An 18,527-nucleotide genomic window follows, 5' to 3' on the forward strand; every position below is an offset into this window, starting at 1 on the left:
TTTCCCTGGGGATAACAGGTCCCCATGTTTCTGGGATGATGGAGACAGGATGTCCTGCTCTGCCCACACCTGGCACCATTAAGAGCTGATGGCTGCCAGCCACCTCTGTGGCGGGGTTTTTCTTCAGGACGTGAGGGGGATGGCAGCGCCTCAGGGGCTGTTGGGGTGCTATGTCAGCCGGAAAGTTTGTGGTTTTTTGACTTCTGTAGGTGTTTTTCCCAGGTTATCCCCGTTTACTCGCGGGGTGCCCACCCTCGCCTCACGGCTTGCCCCATCATGGCGGCTCCTCCCTCTGCCCAGTTGTGGTTATGAGGGGACACCCTGGCACCGAGGCTCCCTCGGGGGCTGGAAACGGCGCCAAGCGGCCATGACTCCTTGAGGGGACCGTGACAGCCGCAGGTGTCAGCAGAGCCACCCACAGGAACGCAGCCGGCCCCTAACCCACTCAGTGCGTGTCCCCAACCCGCACGTCATTCTGTCTACTGTCTTGCCAGCCGCCCGCCCTGCAGCCCCAAGGGTGGTTTAATCCGCTTCCCCCCCTCCCTCTCCTGATGGTTTCACCCAGGTGCTGGCTGGGCGTGCCGTCCCCCCCTTTCACAGTGTGAATGGTGTCTGCCCCTCCCCGGGGCGCTTCCTAACTCTGCCCTCTCCTCTGCAGGTTTCCCCTGTCCCCCGGCACACGCGGGCACCGCCGCCTCATGCCACCTTCCCGCCCCTCAGTGCTAGTGGCTGCTCTCCTGTCTTCCCGCCCTACGCGGGCTGGTTTACCGTCTCCTCCCCCCTTTCCCTTAGGATGGTCTCTCCCACCACGCACAGCCCCGCCCCCGGCCCCGCCCCTCTCTCCGGCGTCTCTCCCCCTTATCGCTCGCCATTGGCTGGTCCGTAACGCCTTTCCCGAGGTGGCCAATGGCGGCGCTCTCCCCGCCCGCACCCAAGATGGCGCCGCCGGGGGCTGCGGGCGGGCGGCGGTGAGGCGGCCTGCGGGGGGTCGCCGCCTTCCTCCGCGCTCCGCCGCCGCGCCGCGGGGCCGGCCGGCCGGTGGGCTCGTTCGCTCGCTGGCTGGCCGGCCGGGCCCGCCCCTCCCTTCCCCTCCGCTATGGCGGCCGAGAGCGGGAGGCAGTTTTGGAAGCGGAGCGCCAAGCTACCGGGCAGGTGAGTGCGGGCCCGGCCCGGGCTGTGCGCCCTCCCCGTCCCCTCCTCCCCGGGAAGGGGGGTGTCGAGGGGCGGCGGGAGCGCTGGCGGGGTGACAGGGACAGCGCCTCGGCTGTGGGGCAGGGGGGAGGTGGCGGGGCGGCCCCGGGTGCTCCGTGCGGGGGGGGGGGTGCTGGGGCCGCAGCCCCTCCTCTCCCTTCCTCAGGTGGGTGGGGGGAGCTGGAGCAGCCCCTGTGCTTCAGGACGGGGCTGTTGGGGGCGAGGGGGGGATAGCAGGGGTATCCAGCCTGGCTGTGGGGCAGGAGAGCTGGCTGGGGGCCCCGGGGTGCCCCCTGCAATCCATATCCCTGGGTTTGGGGCGGGGGGGTTGCTGGAGGAAGCCCCTCTGGATAAGGGGCAAGGGCAGTGCCAGGATTGCCCCCGCCTCTGTAGGGCAGGGTTGGCTGTGTAGGGGCTGCAGGGACCCCTGTGGAAAGCGGGGTAGAGGGATTAGGGCCTTGAAGGCTCCCCAGCTTAGCCTCAGAGCCAGGGCTGGACTGTGCTCCTTTCCACAGATGTCAAAGGAACCTTGTTCTTTCCCAAATCCCTTAGAGGTCCTGAACAGGTGCCCCAGCCAAGGCGTGTCACCCCCTCTTATCCTCTCCTGGCCACTTCTGCTCAGTGTGAGGGGCTGGGGGCTCTCTGTGTGCACCTTGCCGGCTTTGGTTCCTCTGGCTGTGCCATCCCGGTTCCTCTTGAGGCACCAGTGCTCACCTGGAGATGGGAAAAACCAATGAAATGCCTGATGCCGGTGAGGGTTAGAAAGAAGGGGCTCCTTACAAGGAGCAAAGGTCCCATGGGGATAGGGCACCCGCCTCTCTGGGGAGGTGTTCACAAGTGCTGCTCCAGTCTGCTGCTCCTCAGGTTTGCCTTATCTGAACCCTGCCCTTCCCCTCTTAGTGTGCAGATGCAGCCTGAAATGCTTAGCTGGCTTTAAATCCTGCCAGCCCAGTTAAATCTCTCTTTCTAATGTGCTTTCACTTGATCTTTTGTTGCTGCCCCGACTTCCTCAGGTTGGTGGGACAATCCAGGCCTGTGGCAAGTGAAGGGAAAACAAGGAAAACTACTATTCCCTCTCTTTCCATGAGGAAAGAAAACGCTGTGCTCTCCAGGGGTCATTTTGTCTCCTGATCGCTCCCACCCCTTACCCAGAGGTCACAGCCATGTCTCCAGCCGGTGGTCTCAGCCAGCATCTCCCTTCTGCTGCGGGTGACTTTGAGCTTTGGCTTGGAAACCTCCAAACCAGGTGAACCGGTCTGGGAGGCAGCCGGTCCCGCTTAGACAATGCGCTCCAACAGCAGGCTTTTGGCAGACTTCTCCCCTGTTCCTCACTGCCTGCTTGGCAAACATCCCGCTATCCGGGAGGCTCGTTGCCTCCTCTAAACACCCTGTGTGCTGCTCCTTTCCAGGCACGATTACCACCAGGGCCTGGGCAACACAGCCATGAAAAGTGGAGGTGGGATTGTGCCCCATCCGTGGCTGTGGGCTGTGAACCTTCCTTTCTGGAAGCTCAGACAAACAAAGAAGAGATCTGCCCATGCAGATACTTGTGTCTCTCCTCTCTTTCCCCTGACAAGCTGGCAGAGGGAGGCTTTGTAAAGATTTGTAGGCTGCCTTAGCTTCCTTTTCCACCAGGCTGTGGGGATTTGGTCACTGGGGTCTATCAGCTTTCAGTGGGTGGTAGATTTAGAGTAGCAGAATTAGTAAACGTTGTTTCATGCTTCCAGTGCTGCTCTGTGCATCTCGGTTTGGGAATTGTCTGGGGATGTGTTGGCAGGTTGGTCTGGTGTGTTACCCTGTGTTTCTATCCTGCTCTTAGAGATGGGAGGCTGGGCTTAGGAGTGGGAAGTGTTTAAGTGCCAGTTTAAAAGGGCAGAAACAGAGGAATAACTCTGTTCTGTGTCCAAAGCAGTACTGAGGTTTGATGGATACGCTTTCTGCTGCAGTGCCAGTAACCTGTACCCTGTCATGATCTCCCTGTGAGCAGCCTGACACAGACACCACAGCTGTTGCACCAGACCCTGAGTGTTTGGGTGACAAGAAATGCCTGTCCCAAAGAGCTTCAGCTGAGACGGGACAGGTTTGGGAGTGCAGCATCAGTCTTAGGTCTCTGCTCCTGACCCAGCGGTGTGGTTGCTGAGATGTGGTGCTTGCCCTGAGCTTTGTGTCCCTGCACAAGTCGGGTAAAGAGTACTGTTTGGAGACAGCACGTTCATCTAGCTGAGCTGCATCAGGGAGAACCAGAGAAGAGGAAGTAAAGTTACTGAGCATCCGATTATCTCAGTAGGATGTGCTAATGCACCTTTGTGTGGAGCTGTAGGACCTGCTGGGACTCAGCTGCAGGGACCTGACAGTCAGACATCGAGGGTACTGCAGACACTTGCTGCCTGGCAGTTGTGTGTGTGCTCCTGTATCCTAGAAGTCAACCTGTTGCACGCCTCAGAGCACTTGCACTCCTCCTGCCCAGCCTCTAACACCCTCTGCACAGAGGTTGGGGCAGAGAGTCAGCAAAGATGGGGCACACATGGGGAGAACCTGCACGGTGCAGTGGCTGGAGCTCACGGATTCAGCCCTGCCTCTCTAGCCCACTGGAGGTGAGACTGTCCTCTTCAGCCTGTCTGTATGGAAGCACGGGCTGATGGGCTGTGCAGTTAGATCAGCTCAGGATGCTCTGTGTGTGTGTGGGGGGGGAGCCTGGGTTCAAATCCTTTAGAAACAGAGATGCTTGGGAGCTGGGACCCTCTGCAGTGGTGTCAGCTGGCTGTTAGCCGATTGCTTCAGAACCCCAGGAAAAGGTTTCTTCACCCCGAGCCGGCTGCCACATCCCCTCCTTTATCTCTAATGCCGGTCGGTTGTTTGCCCTGTGGCGTTGCTGCCTTCCCAGGTGGTTCACAGCCGCAGCGGTGTGGTGGCTGCCGGCACCAGGCGGCGTGAGCTTGGCACTGGGGAGGCTCTGCCAGCCCCCCTCCTGCCAGGAGCTGCTGTGAATCACCGGGAACCAGCCCTGATCTGCAGGGGCTGTTTTCCTTGCTCCTGATAATCTGCTGGCTATGCCCACCCACGGGGGTGCCTCTACTTAATAGCTGTCCTGACTCCTAGATGCTAATTAGTCAGCAAACTCTTTCCTAGGCTCGATGGCTGGTGAGTAAACACAGCAGCCTTTTCAGTGCTGCCAGCCACGAGGGACGGCTGCTCTAGCAGCCAGCCCACCCCTCGCCCCGGGCTTCACCACCAGGATCTCTCTGTGCTCTCGTTGTTTCCACCTCTGCTCTGGATCTCTGGATCTCTCCCCTGCCGCCTACCCAGCATCAACTGGTTCCCAGTTGGCTTTCCAGCTGTGCCAGGCTGCCGTCCCCTCCTACACGGCTGGGCTCTGCTCGTTTCACTGCCGGGCACCATCTGCAGCTCCTGGAAACCAGGCCAGCTCTGTTGATCCACGAGGAGCCCGTCCCTTGTGTGCCAGCTCTGAATGGGTCCTTGTGTCTGCCGTGGGATGCAGGACTGTGCTGTGTACCAGGGGATGGGGCTTGTTTTCCAGAGGTGTTTTTTCAGGGTGGGGTGGCAGTGAGTAGTTGCCCAAATGGAGGTAACAACTCGGGCTCCCTGTCTCATGTCCAGAGCCTGTAAAACTAGTGATGAGCACTCACCTCAGAGCTCCTCTCCACGATGATGCTCCCCATGTAGTGCATGCAGCCCTCGGGCTCCCTGTCCCATTAGTCCCATTCCACAGGGAGGGGAGTGGAGGGAACTGAGTCCTGGTGACTCATTTTGGGCCACAGAGGAAGTAGTCGATTAAGCTGGGCTTTGGACCTGAGTCAAACTGTATCAGACACAGCTTCACTGTGGCATTGGCTACGAGCCTGAGAGCCACTGGGGCTTCAAACCCTCAAGTGTGATCTGGAGGAGCTCCAGTGCCACTGGCCAGAGTTTTTCCCTGTCCCTCAGGGCTTGGAAGTGTGAATCTCCAAACCTGGAAAACCCCTTGATGAGAGAGAGAATGAGGTGGTGTGTAAGGCAGGGGGAACTGAGAGTGGTCACTTGGGGTGATGGTGAAGGAAAGAGCAGGTCTCAAATCCCAGCTCAGGCTGGAGAGAGCCTAAAGAGTTTAAACAAAGCTGCTGCAAGGGCCAAATCTTCAGCTGAATGTGGCACTTTGGATCTAAGGCTTTGAAGACAGAAGGTTATTGAAGTTACTTTTGGTCTGTATTCAGCTCCCAAAAGCAGGCAAAAAGTGTGACCCTGGTTTAGGCTGAGGACATTCATGTGTGTTGAGTCTTTTCTTTCCCCTTCCTGCAGCATTCAACCTGTCTATGGAGCACAGCATCCTCCACTGGATCCCCGGCTCACCAAAAAGTAAGTGCTGCTCTCCTGGAAGCACAGGCCACGAGGCTTTGAGGTGCCTTTGGCTCAGTCCTGGGGCAGTTGGAGGTCTCCAGCTTCTCCTGGTGCTGTGATATTCCAGTGGAGGAGGACAGCAATGGGGTGTGGTCTTGAGCTGTGTGAAAGCATGCAGGGAAAGCTTATCAGCTGGTGCCCTTTACGGCCAGAAACCTATATCACACCAGCCACATCAAAGGAGAAGCTGTATTTTTTAAGCAGGGGTGTCTGAGCCCTCTGTTCCCCTTCAGAGACAGAAGAATTGAGGGGAGGTGGAGCTGCCTGGCAGCTGTGAGGCTGCAGAATCGCAGCACCCATCCCAGCAGGGAAGGGCAAAGCTGATCTGAACTGTCTCCTTGTCCTGATCTCGTGCTGTGTAGCTGTGAAGGTTCCCCCTTTTCTGTGACGCTCAGGGCTGGACTTTGACTCCTGTAGCTTAAGGGTGAGCTGAAGGCTCCTCCTGTGCCTGTGAGAAGAACCAGGCTGCTCTGTCTGCTGGGAGCGATCGCAGCTGTATCAGGAGTGTTCCCGAGCACAGACCGGCTCTGTCTGACCTCTGACATGCCTCTCCCCAGGTTGCAGGGCTTTTTGGGTGTTAATCTACCTGCTTTCCATAAGGTGTGGGGGGAGGTGGAGCTGGAGGAATTATGTCTCTCCCCTTTGCCCTGCTGAGCTGGGAAGCCTGGCGCCTCTCCAGCTGCGTGCTGGCACCGTGGCCTCCGTGCCCTGCTGTCATACCAGCTCCAGCTCTGCCTCCCAGCAGCTCAGGGAGACTTAACGTGTTCTTAGGGAGGAAGAACAGGGAGGTTGGGAAAAGGGACTCTGGAGTGAGAACATTAGAGAAGGAAAGAAAACAGGGTTGGCTAATAAGATGTGTCTGATGCTGTTTCTCTCTGGCTCCCAGCTTCATCAAGGACCGCTCCAAGACCAACGCGCTGCCTATGAAAAGCAAGAAGGCCTCCAGCTTCCATGAATTTGCCCGCAACACCAGTGATGCCTGGGACATCGGTGATGATGAAGATGAGGACTTCTCTTCTTCTTCTTCCTCTTTGCAAACTCTGAACTCTAAAGTTGCCAAGGCCACGGCAGCTCAGGTCCTGGAGAACCACAGCAAGCTGCGGGGGAAACCTGAGCGGGCTCAGTCTGCCCTCAGCGACATGCCCACCAACTGCAAGGTCATCAAATCCAGCAGCGAGGCCCAGCTCTCCAGGACATCTGGTAAGAGCTGGTTTTGGGAGCAGCCTCCTGCTCCTGCTCTCTCCTGGTTGTCTGCTGAACTCAGCTGCTTGCTGCTACTCACATGTTATGGGCGAGGGGCTGCAGCACAGCACTTAAACCCAACAGGGGCTTTCACCTCCTTGTAGGATCTGCATTCCAAGGAGCTGTTTTGGCAGTCCTGACCTTAATGCTTTGGTCTCTGCTGCTCAGTGTTGTGTATTCAGGCATGTCTGTCCCAGAGGATGCTGTGCTCTGGTGCTGAGGGATTTTGGAGATAAGTTCTTGCTCAGGATTGCTCACCTTCTGCTTCCTTTGTGGCCCAGCGTACCGCTCTTGGCAGAGGTCTGGATGAGGCCCCACAGAGCCCTGGTCTGGCAGAAACTGGGCAGCATCAGCTCCTGCTTACTCTGGCCATGCTGTGAAAGGAACCCAGCAGGTCCCTGCTGCCAGCAGGTGGCATTGGCAGCCCTCTGCCTCCTCTCGCTGCAGCTAGTAATTAGCTTGATCACTATTTAAATCCAATATAAACAGGGCAGATCTGAAGGTTGGTTCCGCTGGGATTCTCAGGGGCTCCTTCTACCTTGTTTCCTGTATCCTTCTGCCTGTGGCTTCCTATATGAAGAAGGAAGCGTGATCCACTGGCAGGGAGGTGTCTGGGTGCAGGAGGAAGAGAGGGAAGGAGAAACGAGGGGAGGAAGTGGTGGGAGAGCAGTGACAGATGCCTGTGAGCTGGTCGATCCTTCAGAGCGGGCCGATCACGCTCTCGTTTGCTGGGACAGGGGAAGAGAGGGGTGAATCCTGCAGTGTCAGGTCTGACAGAGGCCAGAGGAGCAAGGTGGGGTTGGAGGTGGAGATCCTCCCCTCACTGGAGCATCTGCCCGTTGCAGAGGAGGCCTGTGTGCGTACCTCCCTTCCGAAGCAGCAGTCCCTTCCCCTCCGGCCCGTCATTCCGCTCGTCGCCCGAATCTCTGACCAAAACGCTTCTGGGGCTCCCCCCATGACAGTGAGGGAGAAAACCCGCCTGGAGAAGTTCCGGCAGCTCCTGTCCAGCCACAACACGGACCTGGGTGAGTGTGGCAAGACGGGGGTGCCTGCAGCTGGGAAGGGGAAGGCAGAGGGACCCCGCTGCCTGCTGCAGGTTGCAACTGGGGCAGCTCCAGGGTGGAAAAAATGACTCCCTGCAGCTGCACTGAGTGGGGAAATTGCACAGAGTGCTCTGCTGGCAGATGGCAATGTCCTCCTCCACCTTCCTGTCCGTTCCCCTTCTTTCTCCATCTCCTGACTGATGGCTGTGATCGCTGGAGGCTGTTGGGCTCTGCATGAGAACTGAGGCTCTGGTGTGGTGGAGCCCTTGCAGCCAGCCATCCTGGGCCCAGGCTGAGCTGAAAGCATCTCCCCTCGCTGCACACCCACATCCCCAGTCCTTGCTAATGTAGAACCTTCCTGGAGGCTCAGTGTCCCCAGAGCCTGCAGGAGCAGACTGGGCTTTCCTCTCCTTCTAGGTGTAGTGGTGCCTGGACGTGCCTAGGATCTAATCCATTGCCACCACTGTCCGTTTGCAGATGAGCTGAGGAAATGCAGCTGGCCTGGTGTGCCCAGGGAGGTCCGGCCCGTGACGTGGCGTCTCCTCTCAGTGAGTACATGGAGTCTGGAGGGGTGAGGGGCAATGTGCCAAGCAGGGGGAACGCTGTCCTAAGCCTGTCCTGCAGCCAGGTTTGCTCACGCTGTATCTGTGCCCAGCTTAGGGGGGAGCTGTAAGGGTGGTTTTTCTGTCAGGGTGTGTAACTGATACATTTTTTGAACACAAATCCCAGGCTGGGGCTGAGAATGTGTGCTGCTTTATTCTGGGGGGGGCGGGGAGGAAATGAATCCCCAAAAGCCAGCTTGCCCCAAGGTCAGAGAAGGCATCAGCGGCAGGGAAAGCCAGAACTCTTTCCCCAGCTCCAGCCTCTGATGCGCTCAGGCAGCCTGGCAGGACTCGAGGCCGTGGCTGTGCCGAGGGAAGCTCTGCCCTGACAGGGGTTTCCCTCCGCAGGGTTACCTCCCGGCCAACATGGAGCGGCGGAAGCTGACTCTGCAGCGCAAGCGGGAGGAGTACTTCGGCTTCATCCAGCAGTATTACGACTCCCGGAACGAGGAGCACCATCAGGACACCTACCGGCAGGTGCCAGCGCCCAGCCTGGCTGGGATCCCTCTCCTCCCTCTTGCTGCTGCTTGTCTGTGCAGCTGGGGCTTCCTCTGGCTGTTAGGAGTCGTCTCCTTGGGGACAGGGCAGCGTGTTTCTGTCTGTCTCCTTGCAGATATTAGTTCCATCCTTTCCTAAACTGATCTCCTAACGAGTTCAGAGCCAGACTCTTTCCCAGCTCACTCTGCCTGCTCACACTCGAGCAGAGGAGGCTGGAGATAAACCTCTGGTTGATCTCCATGCAGCTGCCACCTGTAGCCCTTGTTGTGCTTGTTCACAAGCACATCCTTCACTTGTGGGGACACTGAAGGGTGGATTCCCCTCTGTCAGCCCACGTTGAGTTATTGTGTCCCTGAAAAGCACGGCTGGTCCATGTAACCTATGTTCTCTTCCAGATCCACATCGACATTCCAAGGACAAACCCACTCATCCCCCTCTTCCAGCAGCCGCTCGTCCAGGAGGTGAGGGGTGGGGTGGGAGGGGAAGATTTGGGGCACGTGTGGAGCTGAACCAGTGCTGGCACTAGGGAGGGGGTTTTGCAGGGAGACTTGTCTGGCTGACAGCTCCTGATGCACATGCCCACTGAAACTGTCTGGTCTTGCCCCCTGTTTCTGAAAGCCATCAGGCACGGAGCTCAGGGGTTATGAGATCACCTCTTTTCTGGTGAGAGATGTAGCCAAGAATTGGTAAAAGCTTTTGGTTTGAAACAAAGTCAAGGCATTTGAACTGGAACAGGAGATGGGTTCTGTTTTGCTATGAAACCCCTGTGAGCATCTGTCCTCTCCAGAAACAAGCTCAGTGTGTGTATGTGGTGTGTCAGGACATGGTGTCCTGGGGCTGGGGCACTCTGGAAAGAACACGGGGGTAGGCAGCTCTGTTGGGAACTCTTCTGATCTGTGATGTTTTGCTGGGAGAACCATGCTGATGCTGGGGTAGCAGGTAATGCCCTTAGCTTTCCACCTGATGTTCTTCAGCAAGGCCTGATGGATGCTCTGCTGATGGGCAGCCCTGCCTTCTGGGTGGGAGGGTCTCAAGCCACCTCATCTTGGAAAGCTGGTGTCTGTGGTTCTTCAGCTGAAGGCTTTGATGAGGAGGCTGCCTTGTTCTGGGAGGTGTGGGCTGGCCTGTGTGTGGGATCTGTGATCATACCAGGGTCTCTTACAGCTTGCATGCTGCTTATCTGACCCATACTGCTGCAGAAAAGCCTGTCAGTGCACGATCCCTGCTCCCTGAGCTTAGCAGTCAGGCCTTTCTGCCCCCCCTTTGTGCATGGCTAACACAGGTACCTGCTCTCCCTCCTCCTTCCCTAGATCTTTGAAAGAATCCTGTTTATCTGGGCCATCCGACACCCAGCCAGCGGCTACGTGCAGGGAATCAATGACCTGGTCACACCGTTCTTTGTTGTGTTCCTCTCTGAGTATGTTGGTAAGTGACACTTCTCTTTGAAGTGGTGTGAGGTGCTGGCACCAGGAAAGCTTGCTTTGCTGGAGGGGACAACGTGTTCTCCCTGCAGCACCTCTGCCAGGCTGGAGATGCCTCTTGACCTCTTGCTGTATCTTTGATGCCTGGCTGAGTTGACTTCAGGTTTCATAACCTTGCTGAGCTCTAGCAAAGTTGAAATGCTAAAGGGTGGGTTTGGGTTTGAATGAACTTTTAGCATCCTTGTGCCTTGGAGGAGAATGGGCTCTCCTAGGTGCTGAGTGAGTTTAGGTGCAGCCCAGAGTTGGGAGAGAGGAGGGACTTGTTCTCAAAGCTGGGAGCTAGTTCTTGCTCTGGGAAGGATGGGTGAAGCATAAAGAGACCCTGCTGAGAATGTAAAGTTAACTGTTTAAATCAAGGATTCCTGTCCTGTGCTGGTAGTACAGGTGTGGCTCTCAAGCTGAGAGTTTCAGAAAGCAAATGAACTTCTCCCTGCTGCTTTTGGCTTTCTTGTCAGCCAGCTACTTTTAGCTGGAGATCAAGTCATTTCCACCCATAGTGTTTTATTCTTCCTCCAGCTCTAGCTCTGTTTTGGGATTGGCATTAATGCTGTGATGCTGGAATGACTGTTTCTAAAGGCTCTTAGTTTTCACTGCAAAGAGAAGGAAAAAGCAATTATAAGACTGTATCAGTACCAGGGAAATCCTGCTGTACACGTAGTTCTAAGGTCTGATCCAAAGCTTGTTGAGGTCAGTTGGAAGACTTCTACCCTCTAGCTAAGGCTTTGTGAACTAGCACAGATCTGCCTCTACTGAGGACTGGTGCTGGAAGGGACCTGCTGTGCTGCCAGCTGGCTGCTCTGCTGAGCTGCCCACCCTCTTCCCTGGGATGTTTGTGCTGGAGCTTCTGAAGGGCTGCCTCCCACAGCAGCTGCCTCAGCAGGACCCTCACAGCTCTCTGGGGCTGTGGGGTGTGTGTGAGTCAGAGCTGACAGGCGGAGTGGGAGTTCACAAGCTGTTGAATTCAGTTAGTAAAGGCCAGGCTGACACCCCAGCCTTCTGCTGTTCAGTCTAGTGGTCTCTCCTAAAGCTGTCTCTCCTCTGATCCCAGGCTGGTCCCTGTCTCTGGGGTTGTTGGAGGCTTCTAACCCCCATCCCATGCTTGGTGCAGGCGCTGTGCTTGCAGACAACAAACCAACACCCCTTTCCCTGAGCCTGGAGTGGGGCAGCAGTGCCCTGGGCAGTGGAGGTCTTGCTCTGTCCTGGACTCACTGCACGTGGAGCAGACTCATCTGTTACTACACAGAGCTGTGAGCTGAGCCTGGGTTTAACTGGTCTCCAGGTGCCCAATCTCACACTGAGCAGCAGGGAGTCATTAAAGCTCCCCTAAGGAAAGCAGGAGTGTGTGAGGCTGGAGCCCTGGCTGCTCTGAGCTGCTCCAAGCCCTGCCTGGCATTAGAGGCAGAGATTCAAGTGGGACCATGATGTCCCTTCTCCCCTGTCAGCCCTGAGCCCTGCCAAAACATCACTCACAAGGACTTTGCTTTCCCCAGGGCCCAGCTGCCCTTGGGCACCCTGTGGCAGTGACAGTGGTGTCCTGGCTGCCCCCAGCCCTGCTGCAGGCGGTTGTCACTGTGCTGCTGGCTCCTTTTCAGTCCCTGTCAGGGCCATGTGCTGAGGTTCTCACTCCTTTCCACCCAGCCTCTCATGATGCTGCTCAGCAGGTGTCTGTGCTGAGCCCTGTGCTCCAGAGACCTGGTGTCTCTTCCAAAGCTCCGTGCTGGCTCGTGCTGGGCATCTCCTGCTGCTGCTCTGCTTCACCCACAGTGAAGCTCTTCCATGCATGGGGCTGCTTCTGGTCACTGGAGCTCTCCTGTCAGCCAGGCTCTAGGAGAAGGAAGAAAGACTCCATGGCCCTGAGCAGTCTCTCTGCTGCAGAGACCCTCTGTCAGACTCTGTGCTGGGTGTAACATGGAGCCTTTTGCTCTCCAGGAAGATGTTTGTGTGCTTTGTGGGTCCCTGTGACTGTGCCCAGAAGCCCTGCTCTCCTCTAGAGGTTCCTGAGGCTTTGGGAGTTGTTCATCATGGGTTTTCCAGAGTTGGCAGCTGCTTTTTGGGTCTGAATCTGTTTGGGAGTGGGAACTGAGCTCCTTTGTGCTGCCCCAGGTCAAGGGCAGCGTTTGCTCCCCTGGGTTCTGGCTACAGTGCTGGAGTCACCCCTCTCCCTGTGGTGACCTCCTGTCACCAGGGGGGTGACAGCAGGAGGGGTCCCACATGCTGGGAGTTTTGGCTGTGCACACTCTTCACCCCAGACAGCAGTGGCAGTGCTGTGGGATCCCTCCCATGGTCCCCTCAGGACCTGGGCTGGGTTCCAGTCATCTTTTTGGGGTTCTTCAGCCCTTCACCTGTATGGGAGAAGTCCAGGAGCGCTGTGGGTGCTGTGCTCTGTGCTGGGCAGGGCACTCACATCACACAGGGAACTGCCTCTTCCCTCCCTTGGCTTGTGAATGCCCCCCAGCATGTCCTGTGAGCTGCCTGGTGCCTCCCACCCTTCTGATGCCCCTTCCCTCTCCCTGCAGAGGAGGACGTGGAGAACTTCGACGTGACGAACCTGTCGCAGGACGTTCTGCGGAGCATCGAAGCCGACAGCTTCTGGTGCATGAGCAAGCTGCTGGATGGGATACAGGTGGGGGCCTGGGCTAACAGTGTCATCTCTCTGTCTTCTCATGAGCACTCTGCATGTCCCAGCATTAGGGAGAGTTTGGTACCTCCCTCAGCTAAATCTGGGGGTAAAATCCCAGGGAAAGAAGATGCTGTGGCTGTCCCAGCACTGCTGTCCTGACTGGGGACTGCCCAGCAAGCAGATGATCCTGGTGCTTGAGAGCCACATCTTGGCTCATGGTGACCTCTGCTCCCTGTGGAGCTGGGGATCTGGTTTTGGATGTTTCTAGCTGCTGTTAGAGCTGCTGCTTCTGACCCCTGGCCTCTTCCCACAGGATAACTACACCTTTGCACAGCCAGGGATCCAGAAGAAAGTCAAAGCCCTGGAGGAGCTAGTCAGCAGGATCGATGGTAGGTGCCAAGGGGATCTGAGTGCTTGGAGGCTCTTTCTCACATCTAGGGGAGGCCTCCTTCAGAAAGGAGTGCCCTTAGGGCAGGGGTAGACCCTTGCCTACAATACATAAGGAAGCAGGACAGGGTAGTGTCACCCAGAAACCTCCCAGGACAGGGTTTTCCTGGTCCCCTGCCACAGAGTGAGGAGCAGAAGTGTTTGGGAGAACAAGGCCTTGGCCTGAGAGTGTGTGTAAGCTGGTGTGCTGGGGGCAGCACCGTGCTCCCCAGGTGTGTAAGTGAAAGGTGCTGTTTCAGAGCAGGTACACAATCACTTTAGGAGGTACGAGGTTGAATACCTGCAGTTTGCCTTTCGCTGGATGAACAATCTGCTTATGAGAGAGCTGCCTCTGCGCTGCACCATCCGCCTCTGGGACACCTACCAGGTAAGCAGCTTCCCTCTGGCCTCCCCTGCTGAGACCAATTCCTCCTGCTCTGAGGGGGTGAAGGTCTTCCAGCAGCCCCATGGGGCTGGGGAGAGGCGGGGAGCAAAGCACCACGGCCCTGGGACATTAGAGCTGGCTGGGTCCTGGTAGGATGTGTGCATGTGGGGAAGCTGCTGAGCTGCAGGAGCTGACCCAGGGTTCTGCTGTCCACAGTCGGAGCCAGAAGGATTCTCACACTTCCACCTGTACGTCTGCGCAGCCTTCTTGATCAAGTGGCGGAAGGAGATCCTAGATGAGGAAGACTTCCAAGTAAGTCCTTGGGGCTGGGGGCGATTCTCTGGGGGTAGAGGGGAGGAGGGGATTGCTCTGGTTGGGATTCGAGCTTGGACATGGTTGACCATCATCTCTCTGGCTCTGGGAACATCCTATCTTGGGATCTTTGCTGGAAAGTGAACTCCTGAGCCTCAGTGCTCGGGACAGACTGGGCTGGTGACAGGCTCAGACCTCACGTAACCAGCTTGAGCTCTGATCATGGGAAATCCCTTCCCCTTTGCCTTCTGGTTTCTGGCTCTAACACTGAGGTAGCACCCTCTATTTCAAGAGGTTTGGGGGCATCTGAGGTGCTTCACTGGACACGAGTGCATCTCAGGGCTGCTCTGAACCTTTCAGACCTGCAGAAGTCCCCGAGCGCTGCTCCTCTGGTCGTGCCGGCCCTGAGCCTTCAGCCCCCCCAAACTAAGCACCTTCCCCTCTTCCAGGGCCTTCTAATGTTGTTACAAAACCTGCCCACGATACACTGGGGTAACGAAGAGATCGGACTGCTGCTGGCAGAAGCCTACAGACTCAAGTACATGTTTGCAGACGCCCCCAATCATTACCGCCGATAGGTGCCAGGACTCGGCTCCCTCCTCTCCCCCCTGTGCCCCCCACCCCTCTTGTCCTGGCCCAATCTGATCACTGTGGCATTTCTGTTGTCCCAAGTCCTCGGACACTCCAGCTGGGAGCTGCTTCTTGCTGTACAAAGCTCACATTGACTCTTGTCTTAACTCTTAACGTGTGCCTGTCCCCCACTCCATGCGCCTGGATGTGCCACTCCAACGACTGTCAGTATTTCACGCCGTGCCGCTGGCTTGAGCCAGGGAGAGAGGCTTGAAGGGGCTGGGGGAGGATGTTTTTGGGAGGGTGGGGGGCAGCTTTACCCATAAACTGAGCCGAAGACGAAGCCCTCCTCTCCTCTCCTCTCCTCTCCACCCCCTGCCCTGGGCTTGTCCAGCTGGGACCACCTCGGCTTCGCTGCCACCGCCTGCGCTGCCCCTCTGCTCCCTTTCTCTTCCGACACCGTTGGCTCCCAGATGAAAATGCCTTATCAGAGACCTGCCTGGCTGGAAGATCCTTCCCCCTCCCTGAGGGCAGCAGGGCAAGAAGTTTCTCTCAGGGCCTAGCTTCACTCCCAGGGGCTGGAGACCCCCCACCCCCTTAAAGCACTTTGTGGGTTCATGAGAGAGCCCCTCGCGCCTGCCCTCTCTCCTCCATCCTCCTCACCCTCCTCTCCCCCAGGGCTGTGGGGCAGGCATGGTGGGGACACCCCCTCCCCACACACACACACGCTCCATCCAGCTTGCTGGGACTTTTGGTGACTGATGTGCTGTCGGTACAGCCCCCCCAGCGCAGGGAGGAGGTGCTGGGGGGGGGAAAGGGGCGCTGGCAGGGGAGCAACCTCCCCCCACACCCCCTTACAAAGCCCCCCTCCTCCAAGGCGTTCTGTGTATATTGTGTTCTTGTGTATATGGGTCAAAGATGTACAATATACGTCTTCTGTTTGTAGCAGATAATGATTTTATATTTATAACATGCACCCCTTGTTTCTCCCCCCACCCAACTCCACACCCAGGAAGGATGATGCCTGGGCAGGGGGGTGTAGGGCTTTGCATCCCTCTGGAGCTTGGGGAGGGGGAGTGGGGGGAGCGTTTCGGAGCCACAGGTTATTTCTGCCCCAGGGTGGTGTTTGTGGTGCTGGATCTGCCAGGAAGAAGCAGGACAGAGACACATACTGAGGCTGCCCCTGGGAGAGGATTGGGGCGTGGAGAGGAGCTGGGAGCTCCCAGGGGGAGGAAACAGGGTACCCAGGCTGCAGGCTGAGCCGGGCGGCTGCTGGGACACTCCGGGGAGGAACGATCGCGGGTCTGGCACTGGTTTCCCTTGGGGGGGGTCCCAGGAGGCGAGGACCGGGCTGGCCGCGCCCCCTCTGCTGTTAAACCAACCCCAGCGCGAATGTGTCCCCGGGCCGGGGCTGCCCAGGGCTGGCTGCGGGAGGAGCGGGGGCGGCCGGGAGCCGGCTCAGCCCGGGGCCCCCGAGGCGCTGCGGGCTGTGGGGTGCGGAGCCGCCCGGTCCCTGCGCTTCCCGCTGCTGGTCCCGGGGGGCAGAGGCAGCGGGGCCGTGAGGCCGGGGCGCAGCACGCGGGAGGCAGAGCCTTGTTGCCAATAAAACTCCAAACAGTGTCTCAAGAAATCCCTTTCCTGACCCAGAGTTGTTTTTTCTTGGGCGTTGGGACCTGTGGGGTGTGTGGGGGGTGTGTCTGGTGTGTGTCCGTGAGGGACAGACCTGGGGGTCCTGAGAGAAGGAAGAACCCTCCCCCCCCCCTCCAAAACCCCAAACCAGCATCAGGAGGGTTTGCTCTGGGAAGTGTCTGGGGGGATTGGTGGTGGTGAGACCTTGTTTAGCATCATGAGGGGCTCTGGGTGAGTCTCCCCTCCTCGTGCCTCAGTTTCCTCCCTTGTAAAATAAGGATGAGCTGCTCCCCCCACACACACACCTTCCACTCCCCATTAATTCCTTCTTCAAGTTCAGGGCAGGTGAGCCCAAGGAGCTGTGACATCAGTGGGGACCCCATCACACACAGAACACCCCCCAAAAAACCAAGGCAGCCTCCTCACCCCACCACACTTTGACTCTCCTGCTGTGAGGCCTCGTGCTCAACCATCACCCCCTTTTTGGGATGGGGGGGGGGTGGGGGGTGTGTGATGAAACTGGGGCTGGGTGCTGCAGCTGGGAGGATGCTGTCACCATGGAAACCGTTCAGCTGCAGAGGAACTCAGTAAATCAGCATTTCATGTGTTACAAGAGGAAAAGCTGGGGGGGGGGAGGGGGGGGGCTGTTTTAATAATGTGTAATAATTTCACCCCAAAATGCCAGCAGGGCCCCTGCCAGCAGTGCTGGGGCTGAGGGGTGACCACAGCTGCTGCATCTCAGCATGTCCCAACATCCCTCCTCACTGCTGAAGGCTCCTGTCCCCCCCCCAAACCCCACAACAGGCAGAAATCACAGGAAAAAGACGTGAAGAATCCCCCTTTTCACACCTTCCCCTGGGCCTCAGGACAGCACAGGCAAGGAAGGACTCCTGTAATTAATTGTTCTTTTTAATCCATTAGAACATTTATTTCTCAGAGAGAAAATATAATCTCAGACAGTCAGGTTATAGTAGGTAAAATTAGCTTCTTTTTCTTCTTTTCTTTACAAGCATAGAGTTTTCTTATTACCTCTCTTATACCATCTGATATAAACAATTCTAGAAAGCAAATAAACTCACTTTCTACAATAAATAGAGCGATCTGTGCTTTACAGCAGACTGACAGTAACATTTAGGTCCCGTAGCAACAGCAGGAGATCAGCCAGTTCCAAGTCTAAAATATCATTAAAAATAAAAAAAACAAACCCCCAAATCAAACCAAACAAACCCTCCCCCCCAAAACCCCCCCAAACCACCCCCAACTCCCCAGATCTTCAAACATATACACAGGTCACAAGTCCACAGCTGAGCTACCACCTGGAGAAGTGTATGTTCCTTTAAATAAATTACACTGTGGGCATATAAAAGACCCAGCGACACAACTGAGGACTTCAAGAATGGTGACAAGAGGTGGAAATAATTTAGAACAGGATTTCTTTTGTCTTTACAACTATTTACACAACACCCTTCCCCAGCCACACTCCCTGGGCAGCAGTAGTAGTATTTTTACAAAACCCCCCCATCTCTCTATGTTACAGGAGGAAAAAAAATCTTCCTTCAAGTGTGGGTTCCACATCCCAATGTGTAAGAAGTGGTTAAAAAAGTAGACCAAGTAGAAATGGCAGTGATTACTCCCCACTTGTCATTAGTAGTAGCAGTATTGTAGTTATTACTCTGTCCCCACATTCTCTTCAGTATGAAAAAAGTTAAAATAATTAAAAAAAAAACCCCCACTTGAGTTCAAAAAAGTGGAACAATGAGACTCGCTCTACAATCCTGCTCTGCACCTTTGGTTCTTAAAATGGGAAAGCAAAAAGAGGATAGACAAGGGAAGCTGAGAAATGAAGAGTCCTTGGCTAAGAGGAAAGGTTTCTGAACACCTGACATCCAGCTGGCCTTGATTCTGCAGCCCAACCCCCTAAAATCAGCTGGGAATGGGCTGCAGAGCTGGGAGCTCCTGGGGTTGCAGGGCTGACCCACAGCCCAGGAAGGGTACAGGTGTGTGGGAGAAGGTGGAAAGGCAAAATGGGGTGTGGGCTCTGCTCAGAGCTCGGTTTCAGCCCAAACCCAGCTGGGGAAAACAAAAGGAAGAAAGGAAGAGGAGCCTCACACCAACTGTGCATGAACCAACACA

The 18,527-nt window shown here is 56.6% G+C and overlaps 1 protein-coding gene across 1 annotated transcript; it reads left to right on the plus strand.

The window, feature by feature from the left end:
- Positions 1-1,096: 1,096 nt before the first annotated feature.
- On the plus strand, positions 1,097-15,784 carry TBC1D22B (TBC1 domain family member 22B; the record flags this gene model as incomplete). Its single annotated transcript, XM_084275980.1, has 13 exons — positions 1,097-1,152; positions 5,488-5,544; positions 6,473-6,786; positions 7,674-7,853; positions 8,349-8,419; positions 8,822-8,950; positions 9,367-9,432; positions 10,282-10,396; positions 12,969-13,075; positions 13,386-13,461; positions 13,759-13,886; positions 14,100-14,195; positions 14,645-15,784. 13 exons carry the CDS (start codon positions 1,097-1,099, stop codon positions 14,771-14,773), a joined length of 1,524 nt encoding a protein of 507 aa, XP_084132106.1. The 3' UTR covers positions 14,774-15,784.
- Positions 15,785-18,527: the final 2,743 nt, after the last annotated feature.

Source organism: Gallinula chloropus (genome assembly GCF_964237585.1).
Source record: "Gallinula chloropus genome assembly, chromosome: 27".
Taxonomy (NCBI): domain Eukaryota; kingdom Metazoa; phylum Chordata; class Aves; order Gruiformes; family Rallidae; genus Gallinula; species Gallinula chloropus.